Source organism: Phocoena sinus, chromosome 8, assembly GCF_008692025.1.
Source record: "Phocoena sinus isolate mPhoSin1 chromosome 8, mPhoSin1.pri, whole genome shotgun sequence".
Classification (NCBI taxonomy): Eukaryota; Metazoa; Chordata; class Mammalia; order Artiodactyla; family Phocoenidae; genus Phocoena; species Phocoena sinus.
This window is the reverse complement of record NC_045770.1, coordinates 86050901-86069551: the sequence shown is the minus strand read 5'-3', so window position 1 is coordinate 86069551 and position 18651 is coordinate 86050901. Positions and strand designations below refer to the sequence as shown.

The 18651-nt window shown below is 48.1% G+C and overlaps 1 protein-coding gene across 5 annotated transcripts in view; it reads left to right on the top strand.

Annotated features, from left to right (window-relative positions):
* The first annotated feature begins 200 nt into the window (after positions 1 to 200).
* The window catches only part of ELF5 (E74 like ETS transcription factor 5), a 29588-nt gene continuing 11137 nt past the window's right edge, over positions 201 to 18651 (top strand). For 2 of the 5 annotated variants that reach the window (XM_032641942.1, XM_032641938.1), the window contains exons 1-3: positions 2255 to 2413; positions 7064 to 7188; positions 17136 to 17369. In XM_032641942.1, the coding sequence (XP_032497833.1) occupies positions 7068 to 7188; positions 17136 to 17369 (355 nt within the window). In that variant the 5' untranslated portion in view covers positions 2255 to 2413; positions 7064 to 7067. Of the gene's footprint in view, positions 279 to 2254; positions 2414 to 3808; positions 3925 to 7063; positions 7189 to 17135; positions 17370 to 18651 lie in introns of those variants that run through there. The other 3 variants (XM_032641940.1, XM_032641939.1, XM_032641941.1) reach the window with 3 other exon arrangements.

The window sequence follows — 18651 nt, the reverse complement described above, 5'->3', positions numbered from 1 at the left end:
GGGGCGGGGTGTGTGTGAGCTGGGCACAAAGGCAGGATAAAGGTAAACTTTCTGCGTGTGAGAACCATTCCCCCCTCCAAGGAGCCGTGTCACACTGTATGTCACCGTCATCAAAGGGGCTGTGCATAAACCTGAAAAACCAAACGGACCTGTCTGTAGGTGTTACTTATATCACAAGGCTACAGGTGCCTTTATTTCCACTGTACGCCGGTGCTGGGAGCGCCCGCCTTCTCTTGCCTTGAAAACCTCCTCATTGGACCCAGCACCGCTGTCCTCAAGTAAGCACCTTTTCTTTGCTCTTTTGGATGAATTGTAAGGGGTTTCAGGGCTTAGAGGCTCCGGCTGGGGCCTGGGTCTGTAGGTCTGTCCCCAGCTCCAGACTGCCCGCCCTCCTGCCATGTCCATCAGTCACAGTGCCTCCCGGGAGCTGTTTGAGTGGGATTTAACTGCTTACCTGAGAGAGACATTTTTGCATCCTCAGGCTGTGTAGCCAGCCACCCACCACCGCCGTGGTAGCCCCCACTGCCTCTGGATCACTTGATTAAACCAAGGGGAGCTAACTAAGAGAGAATGCATACAGGCACTCTATTCTCTACCCTTCCTAAAGCTAACCTTAGGAAGGGAAGCTGGATTTTACACCAAAAAATATTCAGCTTCAAGGAAAGCCCACCTTCTCCTGCCTAAACGCCTCCTTTTCCCATCGGCCTGCTCATGGACACCGCCCCCCCCCCGCAACTTGAAACAGAGAAGATAGCTGCCTTATACAGATTAGGGCGTTTTTCAGGAGATTGTCTTACGTAATAGCTTAAAGGAAACCCGTTCTGCCCTCTCACACCACCTCCATATAGAATGCTTCCAGAAAAGCAATGGTTAGGGTTTTTCCACTGTATTTATTCTCAGACCTCTGCAAAGACTGTAGTATGTGGTGTTCTTGTGCATTCGCCCCCTGCTGGCAGCCACCAGTAGCACATGCTCCCTTCTCCAGCTGGAGCTGGGGACCCACGTTCATTTGGATGTGCTAAGAATTTTACAAACTGGAAAGGTTATCAGACATCATTAGGGACAACCTCTTCGCTTTACAGATGAGGAAACTGAGGCATAGAAAGGTAAAGTGATTTAGGGAGACAGCTTCATGTTTTAGTCTAAAGACACAGGGAGAGGGGTTGTTTGCCCCTCTGAGTGAAAGCTTAAATCTTTTGTCCCCATGTTCTCTGTGAGAATGTTTTTCATGATTCAAGGTGCTGTTGACAAGAGTTTTCACAGATTGGTTTTCTTCTTTTCAAAGAAGTCACCTGAATAGCAACCTTTTAGATATATTGACAATGATTGATTTTCTTCCCCCCCCGCCCCCCCGCTGGGACAGGAATGGACACACGTATTATGCCTACTCATCTACATATATTATCTAATTTGGTTAAATCCTTGGGATATCCTGAGTATTGTGTTTAAAATCCCCATTTTAGAGATGAGGCATTTTAAAGATGAGCTCAGAGAGGGTCATGGATTTTTACATAACACACTTTGTATAAAACAAAAATAAAGAATAAAAAATACAATTTCGGCAGGCTGAGTAGCAAGAAATGTGTCCCACGTCCCTTGCCTTGTGGGTGGCAGAGGTGGGATTTAAACCCCAGTGGATTTAATCCAAACCAAAGCTGATAAGCTTTGTACTGGAGCCCACAGTAAACTATACGGCGTACCTCCTATGAGTCTTCGCTGAATCTTTAGAAAAACAACGAAAAACAAACTAACTAGCAAACTCCCTACACAAGCCGAAGAAAGATGAGGAATCACTTGGCAAGACGTCAGCAAGGCAGTTCTCACAGCTGCTCTGGTTTCTCCCAGAGCAAACACTCAAGCAGCCAACCCACAATCCTTTAGTAGCAAGTATTGAAATAGTCCAATGGGTTTTCCTCCATGTGTCCCTTCTTAGGGAGGTCCAAAAGGTGGAAGTGGACCCTGCTTTGCCCGCAGGGCTTGGGACCTGATGGACACTGGGATATCGCTGAGGCTTTAGAGGACAAAAAGCTTTATTTTTCCCAGTGAGATTGCCCAGGTGGTGGGATCAGGGAAGGCCCTCCCTGGCCCCCTTCTCCATGGTTTACACCCTCACAGCCTTGTTCTGCCCAGTGATGTATTAGCGCATAAACAGCCAATGTGTAGGTGCTTCACTGGGTGGATTTTTGGTCACATGCCCGAAGTGAAGTTGATGATCTCTGCCAGGGTCAGGAAGGAATTTTCCTTCTCTGGCTAACTGGCCAAGGCTGGGTGGTTTTCTGCTTCTGCTCTCTCTGGAAGGCTGAGCAGAGGTGCCATGGACACCACACCTGTGACTGCTGCCTCTGACTCGTGTGAGGGCAGGAAACCCACAGGCCTGTCTCTCTGACTGTGTGGACCCTCCCCGTGCACCTTGGTGAGTGAGCCGACTCTCAGAAGGGATAGGAAGCCTCTGCAGGCACTGGGGACCTGAGCGTCCACGCCATTCCCAAAGGTCCAGCCAGCCTTTCTCATGCATGGAAGAGAACCCACTTGATTCCTCCCCCTTGTGTGGAATGTGCTTGACCCCTTCCTACTTATTAGGCAGTTAGAATGTGGACTACACTTTGGGGAAACTGATTCCTACTGCCGTGGGTCTGTGGATGGGCCATGAGTGAGGGTCCAGAGTACTTAAGGCGCCTGGCTAGCCCAGGCAAAGAATGTCCAGAGTCCACAGTGGGCATAGGAGGAAAGGGAGAAGAGAAAATTGGGGGAATTTTTAGAGCTAAAAGTTTCATCTCTGTAGTGATTGAATTGTACTCCAGTTTGGTGGGCTTACTTGACTGCACCATCCAACTACACCACCGTATATATGCGTGTGTGTATGCACGCACACGTGTGGATGTGTCGGCCCACTCCAGTGGGTTCCTGCAGAAAGTCACGCAGCTGGGGCAGGTCTTGGAGTCCACCTCATCAGTGTGTCCATTTAGCAGATGAAGAACTGAGGCTCGGCAAGGAGCAAGTATATGACTCCCAGCCCAGTGCTCTTTCTGTGATGACAAACCAGCCAGCCCCTCAAAAAACAAAAATGTGTGGTTAGAACAGCAGGCCTAGAACCCTCCCTAGACATCCCTTCTTGTCCTGCTGCTGCTTCTGGTTCTAACACAGTGCTTCTCAACCTTTTTTTTCTTCATCACCCCCTCTAGGGAGCCTTTTTAGATCATTGTTTCTTAATCGTACCCCTTCCATGAAATGTTAATATCACAGATTTACTATTTATCATTTACGTACTATGGCCTTTTGGAGGGTCATAAAGGATTATAATGGCTAAGATTTTTCTGACCCTCAAGAACCAATTTTTTCCCTCTAGGGTCACTGTCCCCCCCACTGGGAATACATATTCTAACTTCAGGCCTGGCCTTACAAATCACTGGGCACCAACGTCTTCACTGAGAAGAGGGTCCTCAAATAGCTGTTCTCTCCCACCACCCTGTTCCCCCTACACTGAAGAAATCTTAAGGGCTAAAATGTTCAATTATTAAAAGGACCATAGAGAGCCTAAGAAGCTGGGCTGCGGAATACAAAGCAGCCATTATTCCCAAACTTTCGCACCTAGAGCCCACTGGCTAAGTGGCCGAGGTCTCTTGTGGAGAATCCAGAGTTAATAACACTCCGTCCTCCCACTGCAATAGCAAAAAAAAAAAAAAAAAAGCTGCTGCCTTTTATAAAACACATCTTTCCACAAAGCAAAAGATAATTACAGAAGAAAAATGCATGTTGTACACCTGAAGACAGCCCTTTAAGAAAACTTGATGGATATAATTTGCCATAGAAGAACCACCAAAGGGAATCAGATACAGACGGTGCTGTGTACAGCCCTGGAGAGATTACAGAGCAAGCCAGTGGGTTGGTGCAAAAAGAAGAAAAAAAAAGAAGTCTTTAAAGGAGGTAAATATCGTACTGGTCAAAAATATTCCTAATTTTTATATGATCAAATTCAATTTACCAAATGACTTTTGAGAGCTTTGCTAGGCAGAGATGAGGAAGAGTGCACTCCTACTGTCACGTTAGGTATCTGGAGGATTCCTAATTGACATCGAAGACCTGAGAACTGTTTTCTATTTTCCTCCACATGGAGGCCACCTCTCCTTTCTCCAAGCCTAGCAGTGAAGGTCATGTCAGAGGCCTGCCATTCTCTTCCTCCGTTTTCTGAGCCTCCAGCCCAGAAGGGCAGGGGGCATTTTTACCTTGAGCCCTCACTTAAGAGAACTTTTCTGGGGTCATGTCCAGAAAGAAGAAGGGGCTTTGAGCTCCAGGGGCCCTTCCCTCCTTCATAATCTCCCACCCCCATCCCTCTTCATCCAGCCACCTGCTCTGGATATAAAACCAATCAATCCGTGGGAAAATCAGAGTCCAAACCCAGGCAGCCTTGACTTCTGTTTGATATGGCTTGCAGCGGGAGATCTAAGAACGTGATAATCTGCTGGGCACGTTAACCCTCTCCGGGCACCAGGAAGGAGGCTTCCTAGTGCGGTCTGGTGAACCTTTGATGACGCCCAGAGAGGGTGCCTACATGTGAGAATTTGAACTCAGTTATTTATCTACGTCTGGAGCACAGTTCTCATGCACATCTGATAGTGATGATGATAGATAGATAGATTTGCAAACATCCCCAAAGAACTGATCTTTGGTTCTGGAACCACACAATCCCTGCCTCTCTCGGTACTGAGGTCCTATTTGACGTGTAAGTGAACCTGGGATGCGTCTGTGAACAGATGAGGCTGTGAGTGTTTTTAGAAAGGGAAGCAGATGGGTTGGAAAAAAACTTAAGAATTCTGTATACCATAACGCTGTGTGACTTTGACAAAGTTACACAAATTTCCTGGGCCTTAACTTTCTCAGCTGTAAAATGGGTGCAGGGAAAGATTAGACCAACTCAGTACTTTCCAACATGCGGTACTCCGACCACTCATGATACGTGAGATAAATCTGGTCAGGTGTAGGCAAACGTTTTCTTAAAGCACTAGATAGTAAATATTTTAGGATTTGCAGGCCTAAAGGCAAAAATCAAGTACATTATGTGTGTACTTACATAACCATTTAATATGTAACCATTTAAAAATGTAAAATCATTTTTAGCTGTGGGCCATTCAAAAATAGGTAGTGGGCTAGATTGTGCCTGTAGGCTGTAGTTCGTGAACCTCTGATCTAGGCGGTGCACGGATGACTAATTTTTATTTCAATGCTTATGTCTTTATTTTTATGTATGTGAAACGAATACCGACCTTCCATTTATAGTGGTGATGTAAAGTTTTCCTTTTAAATAAATGTGGTTATGTTAAAATAAAAAGGGAAGTGATTTTTTAAAATATATTAAGGAAGTTATCATGGTGGCAGGCAAATGACTAAAGCTTGGGAAACACTGGACGAGATGATTGATAAGCTCCTGGCCATCTAAAATTCCATGCACTTAACAACCTGGAATCTAGTCTTTGCTTTGACACTTCCCAGCTTTGTGATTTTTGAGCTGCTGTGTCCCCTTTGCAGAAGGGAGTAGAACCACGCTATCTCATCAACATTATTGCGATAATCATAATAGAAGTTGGGTGAACAGATTTTTCTAATTCACCAAACATGAATTCATTTTTTTCTGAATTGTGGGAATATGGGAAACAGCAAAAGGAAACTTGAAAGACGAGACTGGTGGGGCAAGAATGCTTATGAGTAGAAGCCCCAGCCCATTTTTTTCTATCCCCTTTCCAGCCTCGACCAGTCATCTTCTCCCAAAGCTTCCCACTCGCCAGCATGCGCAATTAGGTTCATGACTTCTTAAACAGACCCACCTGCGTTGTCACCCAAACTCCCAGCACCTGCCACCTGGGTGCTCTGCGGCGTGTTACCTGGAATCTCAGAGCGCCCATCCCTCATCTATAAAAACAGAACCCACACCAGAAACTGTCTCAGAGTGGTTGCCCTGGGGACACCATGAATAATGAACGCAAACTGCTCAGCCCAGAGCCCTCAGTGAAGCAAGTGTGTTACAATTATCACAGGTCTTCACTCTCTTATCCAAAACCCTGAGGCGAGATGTGCTGAAGAGTTCAGAATTCTTCAGGTATTAAGAAGGTGCCACAGGGTATATACTGCAGAGCACAGAATGCCCCTCTCAAGGTATTGGCTGCTAGGACTGCTTAAATGCGTTAATATTTCTGTATTGTATCATATGAATATTGATCAAGTGGAACAAATAAAACTATAGCTATAGGTATAAAACTACAGAGCATAGCTATAGTTGTATATGTTGAATAAATGTATAGTATTTAGTTTATATACATATATAGAAGTAGAGATATAATATATATTATAATTATATATAAAAATTTTATAACATCAATTCAGGACTGTTTTTGCTGGGAAATAAGTTGGAACCACACATACACACACACACACAAACACACACACACACAAATATACTTTCAGTTTCAGAGCTTTTGGATTTCAGAATTGTGGATTAGTGTTTGTGGGCATATTCATTTATAATAACTCTTGCCCTGTTTTCAGAAGTATACATATATTTTTTTGGCCATGCACCATGCGGCATGCGGATCTTAGTTCCCCAACCAGGGATCAAACCCCCGCCCCCTGCAGTGGAAGCGTGGAGTCTTAACCACTGGACTGCCAGGGAAGTCCCAGAAGTATATTTTTAGACATTATAATCCAGTTCAGGGCTCAGGTGTGAGAGAATAGGAAAAGTAAAGAAAGAACATTATTATATAATAAAAGCCTTCATCCTCCAATCCCAGCTTTGCCACTTACTGGCCATGTTACCTGGACAATTGTCTCAACCCCTCTGCCTCAGTTTTCTCATCTATAAAATGGGGATATACACACAAACCTCACAGGAGGTGGCAAGGATTAAAAAATGTCACCATGGAAAGCACTTAGAGGGGTGCCTGGCTCCTGGGAGACTGTATGTTTGTAAGCGTTTGCCGTCATTACTAAAAACCAAGTGTCGCCCTGCTGGGGGCTCCTACAGTGTGGCTTTCTTCCTTCATCCGCCTCCTCACAGCCTCTCCTGCCGTTACAGGGTGATGTTGGACTCAGTGACACACAGCACCTTCCTGCCCAACGCGTCCTTCTGCGACCCCCTGATGTCGTGGACTGACCTGTTCAGCAGTGAAGAGTATTATCCTGCCTTTGAGCATCAGACAGGTGTGTACGTCTGGAGAAGCTCATCTGAGCTGGGACAGACTGGGGCAGGAGGTGGTGCTGGCCTCAGGCGGGTGACAATGCCATGCTGGGGGCCTGAAAACGCCAGCTCTCACCAGTGTTAAGGGCAGAGGGTCACAGGAGACCCAGGCGGGAGGAAGGGCCGCTTCTGCAGAGAGAAAAGCACTGGAATCCTCGCCCCAACCTTTTCTCAGCTCTGTGGGCTTGGGGAACTCCACTAACCTCTCTGAGCCTTATTTTGCTAATGGGTAAAAGGGAGATGATAACACCAATCTCTTGGAGTTATTATATTTAAACAATGTAATAGAAAGAAACCCTTAGCCCGAAGCCTAGTACACTGTGATTGTTTGATCATTGTGGCTTTAGCCAACGTTTGCTAACTACTAGCTATGCCCCAGACTCTGTACCAAACACCTGTCTCTTCTTTATTGAAGCCCTAGGAGAAATTACTAATTATTATTCCCATTTTATAGATGAAGAAACTGAGGCACAGAGAAGTTACATGACCTGCCCAAGGTCTCACAGTTAGTTAAGTTTCATGCAAGTTGACTTGAGCGTCTGCACTCTTAACTCTCTTACATGTTCATCTTATAAATGACGTAATGCTGTGATTATTGGTATTAATATTGTAGATAGTCTCTGAGCTTCTATTTCCTTATCCCTAAAGCAGGGATGATGAGAATTACTGTGAGGATTAAGGGAGCCAAACTGTGAAATATATAGCCTGACACCAAGCAAGTGCTCAGTAAACAGGAGTGTCCTTGCTGTCCCCCAGGCTGCCCTCCCCACACTTCCTCCTCTCCCAGTCCAGTTTTCTCCTCCTAAGAAGGAAGCACGGGGCCTTGTGCAAGCCCCATGCCAAAGGGAGGCCAGCTGAGCTTTGCCCCAGAAACCCTCTGTGGGCCTCTGTCCCCAGGTGCTTGGGTGACTACACATCACAGCAAGCCTGGCTGACTGTAGCACGGCAGGTGCACGCCCCGCAGAGGGTGATGCAAGCACTGATCGAGCCCTCAGGCCTCACCACCCAGCCTTGACCCTGTGTGCTCCGGCCCAGCAGGGCCCACACTCAGGGTCAGGAGGCCAGCAGCCTCCGGAAGAGGCCAGGCCTCTGAGGACACTGTGAAATGTCCATCTCAAGGAGCCCCTGCCTCCAGGCCAGAGACCAGTGTTGCACAGACAGACCTGAGACACATACTTACAAATCGAATCCCACACCATCCCCCAACCTCACACACGACACACTTGTACGTATGACATCGCTCACTCTCACCGGGGTCCAGATAATTGCACATGGACCTGAGTCATCCAGCCGCACATTGTAATTCTCCTTCAGGCCTAAGGAGCACCTTGTTTCCAAGAAAGACAATGAGGAATGTACTCGATCTCCCCTACACTCATTATTTGGTCAAGGGGCTAAATTTGAAGGAGGAAAACGAAGGCTTTCGAGTCCCTGTCCCTTCCCCATGTGTCCCACAATGGTGGAGCCCAGCTCCTGTCCCTTCTCTCCATCCATGCATAACCCAGAGCTGCCATCCTGGGAGCCTCCTCTTCCTGCCTCTTCTACCAGGGGGCATCAGAGCAGGATGGGAGGGGGTGGCCTCAGCCGCCTACCCCGTGCAATGTTCCAGGAGCTTCTGTAGTTGTCAAGAGCTCGGACTTTGGAGCCAGGTGTCCTAAATATGAAGAGCGGCTCTGCTATTTAATAACTGCAACACCTTACCCTCTCATGCCTCAGTTTTCTCATCTCTAAAGTGGAGATAGCAGTAATGTCTATCTCGCAGACTTGTGAGGGTGAAATGAGTTAATAGGTGTGAAGTGTCTGGGACATGGCAGGCACACAGAAAGCACACACAAGTGTGTAAAGATGAAGGATGAGTTTCAGTTTGGGTTGAAGAAGCAGCTCTGGAGATGGATAGTGGCGATGTTTGCACAACACTGTGAATATACTTAATGCCACTGAACTGTGCATTTAAAAAGTACGGACCCAGCTTTCTCCTGTCTGAGGCCTCTGCATCTCCATCAGTGTAATGAGGGATTGGACCAGGTCCTTGCTAGGATCCCTTCCTGAAGAGTCTCTGATTCCTGCATCAGGCAACATCACAGAGGTAGACTTCATCCCCCACCACCCATTGGGAGACTAGAAATTCCCACCAAGATGTGAAGACAGAATGCCCTCCGAGAGCGGCCCAGCTTCCTGACATTCCCCGAGGGAGGAGCCAGGCTTTGGGCCGGCCCTCTGGCCCTCTGGCCCGACTTCAGAAGGAGCCGAGTGTCTCTGAGCTCATAAAGGTCAAGGTTGGGTGTGAAAATTTAGTCTCAAATGAGGACCCGGGCTCCCCGAGTCCCACTGGTGGGAGGAATGCCCTGCAGTGCCTTCTGTCTTTTTGTCACCCCAAGAGGTGACACATGGGTCTGAGTGTCTGCAAAAACCTTCTCTGAGAGGGATGCGTCAGGGGAGAGCCAGGTTCTCCTCCAGACACTGCTCCGTCATCTGTCCTAAGGTCCTTGCCCACCTCCCAGGAAATTCCAGCTTGAATTCAGGGTTGTCCCAATGGCAGCTTCCTGTTTGGGTCTGAGGTCAAGGGCTGGTGCTGGCATCTACCAGCCCCATGACCCTGGGCAGGTTTTCCCGAACATCTCTGAGATATGCTCTCCTCAGCTGAAACGGCATCCACCTCCCAGCGTTGGGAGGATTGACTGAGATTCCACATATAACGTGTTTAGCAAAGCACCCGGCACTTGGCAAGCGGTCACTGTAGCCAGGACACCTCATGACTCCCTCACAGCTGGTGGATAAATAGCTTTCTCTCTGCTCGCTTCACTTTTCATATTGAACAAAAGCAGCCCGGGTCTCCATCTCAGTCTTTCCAATTCAGAATGTTGGCAGCTTAGACACTTTGAGACCAAAGGGAGAGAAAGGGAGAAAGAAACGATGTGCCCGCTGGATCAATGATGTCCGTGAGAGTGCAGGGAGGAATACGCAACGTAGCTGGGATAACCAGCTGCTTACTGCCTCTTAACTGGCTTTAGCAGAGGGCAGCTGAATCTGTGTCCGGCGTGTGTTAGGTGCGCAGCATCTGGCCTGTCTTAGAAGCAGCACAGCCTGCTACACGGCAGGCTGGCGAGTGAGCAGTCACAGACTGCAGAATGTTCTAGAATAGCATGCGCTAACCCTGGCCTTCCCTTCAGCTTTTAAAGTAAAGAATTACAGATACTGGAAAATGTTATCAAAGAGGGACGTAGGGGGGAAGTGCATAAATTTCACAAGCATGTGATATTTTGAAGAGATTATTTCTCCAGTCGAGTTCCAGTCGCCAAGCATCTGACAAGCCATGGAATTCCCTGATCTCACCCCTACTTTCTGGAACTCCATCCTGACCTTCACACACCCACACACCCCTCCCCTGATTGCCGAGGTGGCCAGGCCAACACTCAGTAGGCCTTGGCTTTCGGATCTTCCTTCTACTTTGCGGCAGAGGTTGAGGCAGCTCTAGGGGTTCCCAGGAGGTCCCTCGGGGACCTGCAGTGACAGCTGAGAAGGACAAGCTTTAGGTCCCCCTCCCCACCTCCCTCCCTCACTTTGATTCGGAAGATATACAGCATAGTGGTTACTAAGGCTTGGCTGCAGGAACTGGAATCTGCCTGTATGACCTCCTCCTCGCTCAGCCACTTACTCGTTGTGTGACCTCAGGAAGGGATTTCACCATCCTTTGCCTTACTTTCATCATTTACTTTGTAAAATAAGCTCCGTGATCTAGGACCTCATAGCACCATGTTGAGGATGACATGAGAAAACTCAAGGAGTGTAGCGTGGTAACGGGCACGTACTAAGTGCTCAACAAATATGTTAGCAATGGGAGATTTTATTTGAAGACAGAACTGTTTCTTAAAAAAGAAAACAAGGTGCAAAACCCTGATCTTGGATATCAACAACCAGAGGATCAGGAAGAGAGGCATCTGGGTCTCACAGGGGCTTTTCTTAGGCAAGACTCCGGTTCAGGGTATAGAAGTTTGAGATCAGATATGAGAGAGAGTCTAGGAACTTCTAAATCGAAACCAGATAATGAAATACAAAATCATTGGAAAGCCTAAGGTGAGCCCCGTGGCGGTAGTCACACCCCAGGACACCCCCAAGGAGAGACCTCACCATCAGCCACCTCCGGCCTCTCCCACACGCATCCAAGCCTTTGGGCAGCTGTGGCCCCAGGACGGCTCAGGGCTTGGTGCTCTCTGCCCCTTTCTAACCACACTCCCATGGCCTCGGCTCTCTGCGGATACCCAGCCAGCCCTTCTCGTCTCTTCTCCACCCAGTTTCTTACACTGCTCCAGGCTTTTTTTTTTCCATCTCATGGTCTAAATCATTCCACAGGCTTGGAAGAAGAGCCAAGAAGGACTATTGGATGGGGCTAGACCAGCTCAGGAGGGAAACCTAGAAGCAATATATCATTTCAGATCTCTCCTCATAAAGTCCTTCCTTTCAGTGACAAAGCCACAATCGATGGTGCCCGGCGCTATCCAGTCCACTCCCTGGCCTCTTCAGCGCTGTTCCAGGCAAAAGACTTTCCCAATTCCCAATGCTAATAAATCATGCTAATTGTGGTCCAGTCCGTCTAACTCAGGCCTCCTCTGACCCAAACTGTCTGCCTCGCTCTCACTGAGTTTTGGGTTGCTTTGTTCTGCTTGTCCCTCAGCTAGACTCAGGCCCCGGTGGAGATGGCCTCATTTCCCTGAGAACAAATGTCATCCCAAAATAATAGCTAATTACAAGTGACATATGGAAAGCTTCCTGTCGTTCAGATAACTGGGCTAAGTTCTTTACATGCATCATTTCTCTTCCATTTCGTAGCAAACTCCCTAAGAGGTAGGCACTATTATTATTCCTGTTTTATAGATGAAGGAGGCTGAGGTCCAGAGAGGTTAGGAAACTTTGTTAGGATTGCACAGCTAACAAGTTGAGGAAATGCAATTAACGTAGTGGTGTGAGTAGCCCTGATATTAACAAGTATAAATGGGTGGTATTTAATGGGCACTTACTACCTGCCTGTCCTTTTCCAAGCACTTTCCACGTATTGATTCACTTAATCTTTTTAACAGCATTATGGGGTACGTCCTAGTATTCCCATTTTGCTGAGGGAGTGAGAACAAGAAACAGATGCCCTTGGAGACCCTCTTAGGGTCCCTAGGAGGCAGGACCACTAAGTGTGAGATCACACACCCTTTCAGCTTTTAGGGGGAATCCAAATATCAAGAGCCCTGGTTTCAAGTTCTAGAACAGTGATATTCAAGGAGCCTTCTGGGGCTAAGGAGGGGAAGCCATATAGTACCTTCCCCTAACTCCCAGCAAAGCAGCACTGCTTTTTTTCCAGAGAAGTTTCAATTTGAAGAAAATACTATTCGACTAAAAAAGTTTAAAAGCCTTAGCATGCCCGCTGTAAACAATAGTCCTGAAGGAGACAACCGTCCAGAAGCTTGTGAAGTTCTTCCTCACAAAGTCACTGCCAGGAGCGAGCCAGCCTTGGAAGAGTTCTGACTGACCCTCAGAGTGGTTTTTAAAAATTAAATAAGTCAGCACTTAAAAATCAAGAGATTTCACATAACATCTGGGCTTGGCAACACAGGGCCCACCTTCCTGCCTGGCAACAGCCAATTGGAGCTGGGCCACCACTGTCCCCTTGGCATGAACTTGCCCATTCCCACTGTCCCCATCGGGGGCCACTTTGGGCATTGACATACCCTGCTGACCCTGTGGGAATCTGAGTGTGCCAGCCAGCTCCAAAACATAAGGCCTCCCTCCAAATTTCACTGCATCCCAGGTTATAGCATCGGTTGTGAGCATTTCCTCCCAGAATTGCTGAAAACTCCCTTTAGCCCCTTAATTCTTCTTCCCAATGCAGCTAGCCCTTAAACAAGTGTCCTGACCTACTTCCGACTTCAAAGGAGCTGGCCAAGGCTGCTGTTTAATCGTGGCCTGCGGACCTTTGGATTAAGTCTACCAGGTACAGGACATCTTCCGTACCCAACTGGTAAACATAGGCAGAAGGGCCTCATAGCTCAGCTTCTCCAAAAAGTCTAAATTATTTTGTGAATAGTAAACACATTGAGGCAAACACTTTACATTTCCAGACAATACAGCCTGTTAAAGATAACATATCCTCTGGGTGTATCACCCTGTCTTGTATTTTCCCTGAGTTCATCTCTTCCGAGTAGTGAAAGGGTCTCCATGTCATTCAAACACTGTCATCAACAGTCTCTCTATCCTTCTGATTTTTCAAACCTAGATTATATACGTACATAATACATATATGTAATATATATAAATAAATACACGTAAAATATATAACAATACAGACACATACTATATAAATATTTATATAAACTATGTGCATATATGTTAATATATTTATATATATATACACCTTCATTGGAATTGTTGAGTCAGTCTTCCAGATGTGTGTCCAGTCTGGTCCTTGCCAGCCAAGAAGAGTGAGGCAAAGGTGATGCAAACTTCCCACGTCCAAAGGTGGAAGAGTTGGTGGAGGCCTAACCCCCTTACCGACCAGCCGCGTGGCCTGAGTCACGTAACCTCTCAGAACTTCAGTTTCCTCCCTGTGAAGTGAAGATAATAAGTGGCAGTCCCCTGGCTGGTCATTTCACCTCCGGAACACCCACAGGGGGCTAGGCGGGCTCCGCCCTGCTGACTCCGGGTGAAGAGGCAGAGCTGGCCACGCCCCTGTGGGACAGCAAGTCTTCCTGACAGGGGCAGTGAGCTGGGTCTTGAGGATAAGCAGCAATTACTTAGAGGACAGGAGGGGACCGCACCCTAGGTGACCAGAGGCGCCTGTGCAAAGACGCCAAGAGGCTTCCCTCTATGCTGGCGCTTCGCCCTCCACCTGGCCGAGAACAGCTACTTTGCTCGCGCTCGGGACGGACTCCGCTGGCGGGGAGAGCCTGCCGTGCTTTGCCCTGGCTCTGGTCTCCCCGTGGGGCGGGCCCGAGCCGCACACGAAGCCTGCTCTGCGGGGAAGCTGCCGAGGAGAGAGAGAGAGCCGAGAGGACGGACGCTGCGCTAGTGACACCTTCCCAGGGTCAGTGACACTTCTCCGAATCCCTTAGGCCCTCGCTGGCCTCCAGAAACAACATGGCCGTGGCCGTCTCCCAGGGGCAAAGAAAATGACTTGGGGGTGGAAGAGAGAGGGGAGGGGCTCGGAGACTTGGCGCACGCTCTCCATGGAAAGAAATGAAGTGTGCCCTGCAAGGGCAGCACCCCGATAGGCATCTCCGGCGGGGCTCAGCTTGGGACCCAGGGAGGAAGAATTTCAAGGCTCATAAACATCTCTCGTGGGAATACCAGGGAAGTGGAGGCCCTGGGTTTACTCCAGCCAGAATTCGGCACGTGAAAGCACAGGCCAGAAGGGGGAAGGGCCGCCAGGCTGATGGGGGCCCCTTCTCATCCAGCAGGTAGAGGCCACAACATCAGCCTCCACCACCCTGGCCGGACATCAACTCTTTGACTCACACACATATAGAATTCTGATTAAAACCCTAAATTTAAACAAACCTGAGATCTGGGACCTGGGACCCTTTGCGTCAGTGCTGGCACCTGGACAAACGAGTCCTCCAACAACAAAATACCAACGAAAGACATTATGAGGGACTAAAAATAACTGCAGGGACGTGCAGTTGGGGCAAACGATGAACAATAAGATACAAAAAGGCCAAAATCCAACTGTCATTTCTGAGGCGCCAAAGCAAAAGCAGGGTCCTGTGCGGGATGCCTGCGCTCAGCTCCACCAAGGGGGTGGCTAGGCCGCCCCTCCCGCCTGACCCACCAATTCGCCCCACCCTCCCCCCGTTTAAGGGACCAGCTTGACCCTCCTCGGGGATCAAGCAAGGGCACGTGTTTCTTGTTCTCACTCCCTCGTGCTGCAGCACGAGTCCCAAGAAAGCCTTGCCTGAATTCCTCGTCTGGCCTCTTATCAAATTCTATTGAGTCTACAGCAAACCTAGTGTTCAAGTTTGACCTCAGTCCACTTCACGGTGGGAAAAGAGATTCCTGGAAGGCCTCTACGTTTTAGGGGGAAATCCGAGGAAGTAGAGCTGATGTAGATCAGGGCATATAGCAGCCTGGCCAATACACAGGGGGTGCTTAGGGGCAGAGAAGCCATCTCCCGCCTGGGATTAGAAGCGCCACAGTTCCTTTGGGGACAGGGGCAGCCAATGCAGCATTTAAAGGGGGAATCATAACAGCCTCGCTGCCGTGCGCTGTGGGGTGTAACTCGTGAGGGACACTTTCTGTCATCCACACAGCATGAGCCAGTCACCCCTGCCTGCCTCTGCTCCCTGCCTTTCTCCTCAGCCCTTCTCCTTCTCTCTGGCTCTGTGTCTGCCTCCACTGTCTGATCTCTTCTCTCTGCTGACCTCTGAGGACCAGCATGATGGAACGGAAAGAGTAATGGCTTTCAAGTTCAGACTGGGGTTCACATCCCACCTCTACCCCACACTGGCTGTGGGATCTTGGGCAAGACCTCCATGACCTTCAGTCTCCTCATCTGTGACCTCCTGGGGGACAGGGACCAAACCTCCCATTCATCATGAATTCTCAGATCAAAATTTGTTGCTTCACAAATAGAAGGTATTCAGTGGTAATCTTCTAGACCCTGTTCTAAGTACCCTAAATACTTTCACATGTATTAAACTCATTTAATCCACAGACCAACCCTATGATGTAGGTGCTATCATTGTACCCATTTTACTGATGAGGAAACTGAAGCTTTTTGAATGAATGAATGAATGAATGAGCACAATGGCAATGGCAAGAACTGTTTATGTCAAAGTACCTGACCAAGGACCTGGTACCTCACATCTTCCATAGCAGATCTGCCACCCTTTTGGTTTCTCCTGGCATTGGGACAGTCTGTTGAGCACCCATCTCTGCCCCTGGGTTAGGCACAGCCTCCTCTTAGCCTCTCAGACAGGATGGCACACACCTCTGTCTGGGGCGTAGGGGCCTTCACTGAAGGAGTGAAGGGAGTCTGCCCTCTGGATAGAAATTCCTCAAAACAGCACCAAAAACACAAGAACAACAATACAACCAACGCTTCCACCTCCCCCTTCCCCTGGAGGAGCGTGCTCTGGTCATCCAAGGTCTGCCAGATGCTTGGGCAACATTTCAGCAGCCCAAGGCCCTCAGCACAAGATGGCCAGGGGCAGCACACAAACCTATAGCCAGTGCTGGTCAGCTTTCCATAACAGCAGAGGGAATCAGATCAGCATCGGATGGTGCCTGGCACACCACAGGCATTTATTTTGGTTGACCAAAAATTTCGTTGAGGTTTTTCTGTAAGATGGTGTGGAAAAACCCGAATGAACTCTTTGGCCAATCCGATAATAAGTATTGAATTGATTGATAACTTTCTATGCACCATATAGTTTATAGGCGTTAACCACAAACTCCAGAACAGCCCTGTGAGTGGAGCATATTATCCCCATTTTACAGATGAGGAAACTGAGGCTTAAATGTCTATGGATCTTGTCCAAGTAGAAAGCAGCAGAACCAGGATTTGAACCCAGGCCTGTCAGACTCTAAAGGCTATGCTCTTGATGTCCTGTTGTCTGAAACCAAATACCTGAAGGGACTTTTTCTTTCCTTCTCCCCTAGTTCCCCCCTTTCAAGGAGCTCCCTAGCCAGGACCAGGTCTCTTGCCCCGTCATTCCCTCTTCTGCCAGTAAGGCCACTCGTAGGATCCAGTCCCCTCTGGTTTTCGCTTCGGGACAGAAGGTGACCAGGACTCCAGCAGAACAACCCAGGGCTGGAGGCCCCTTCAACTCATGGGACAGAGGATGAGGATGTTAGTAAAACTAGAGCCTCCTTTGAGGGACTTCTAATCCTCCCCTGGCTGTCATCCCTCACTTGTCTCTTCCTGGTGCAGCCTGTGACTCCTACTGGCCGTCTGTCCACCCTGAGTACTGGACGAAGCGCCACGTCTGGGAATGGCTCCAGTTCTGCTGCGACCAGTATAAGCTGGATGCCAACAGCATCTCCTTCTGCCACTTCAACATCAGCGGCCTGCAGCTGTGCAGTATGACACAGGAGGAGTTCATCGAGGCAGCTGGTGTCTGCGGGGAGTACCTGTACTTTATCCTCCAGAGCATGCGCTCACAAGGTCAGTGCCAAGAGGGCTGGGCTTTGAGGACAGGGACCCGGTGTTGGGACCAAATGACCTCTGAGGTCCTTCCCTACCATGGCGAAATTTTATTAGCTGCAACTCTCTGTTAAACCAAATCCCCTGCTAACCAGACCTTTCTGTACCCAGAAGCTCTAGCATGCTAGAATCAGAGATTGGAGGTAAAACGGACTGAGTTACAAGGAAGCAAGCTGAGTACAATTTTTTAAAAAAAGAAGAAGAAAGAAAGAAAAAGAAAAACTAAAACACGTTCGAGGACCGCCCAGGAACCAGGCTGATACGACAAACTATTATGTTCATAAAGATTGTTAACCATAAAGGGTGGACAAAAAGAGGAGGCTTCTGCTTGACATTTTATTAAGCAGAAGGAGAAGAAAATTAACTAGACCCTTTCCCTTCCCTGTTTCCAGAGGAGTCCGACTAATTGCCGTTTCCTTTTATCACATTCCTAATGGTCAAGGATCGAATGGCCGCAAGGTGGCCCCAGTAGCATTACTTAACAGCAACATGCCCTGCAAGAGTAGAATGTTGCTGGACAGGTTTTTTAAACCCGGAAGCATTTTTTGAGAACATACAATTCTGTATCCCCATATCACAGAGAAAGGAACTGAGGTCCTGAATGGTTAAGTGACTTCTCCAAGGTCAACAGGGCTGATTCATGGAAAGTCAGTACAAAGCAAGGACTGTGAGATCAGAAAGACCTTTGCTCCAACCCTGGCTCTTACACTTCGGAGCCGCAGGACCTCTGGCAAATGGCTTAACCTCTCTGAATCTCCACTGTCTCGCCTCTGTGGTGGGGTTATGATACACACCTCCCCGGGCTTCTTGACAGGATTCAGTGAAACATTATCTGGCACAGCAAATAAGGACGCAAATACAATGAATGGCAACTGTTTTTGTCATCATGAATAAAACCAAGAGGCAGAAATTTTAAAAAAATAAAGAAACACATCTCAGCTGAATTTTAAGAAAGACCTTTCTAAAAGTTAGCACCTTCTTTTAAAAAGGCAGCTTCAGGGGACTTGCCTAGTGGTCCAGTGGTTAAAACTTCACCTTCCAATGCAGGGGTATGGGTTCGATCCCTGGTCGGGGAGCTAGGATCCCACGTGCCTCGCAGCCAAAAAACCAAAACATAAAACAGAGGCATTATTGTAACAAATTCAATAAAAGCTTTTAAAAAATGGTCCCCATCAAAAAAAATCTTTAATTAATTAATTAATTAATTAAAAGGCGGCTTCAAAAGATACCTAAGGTAGGAAGC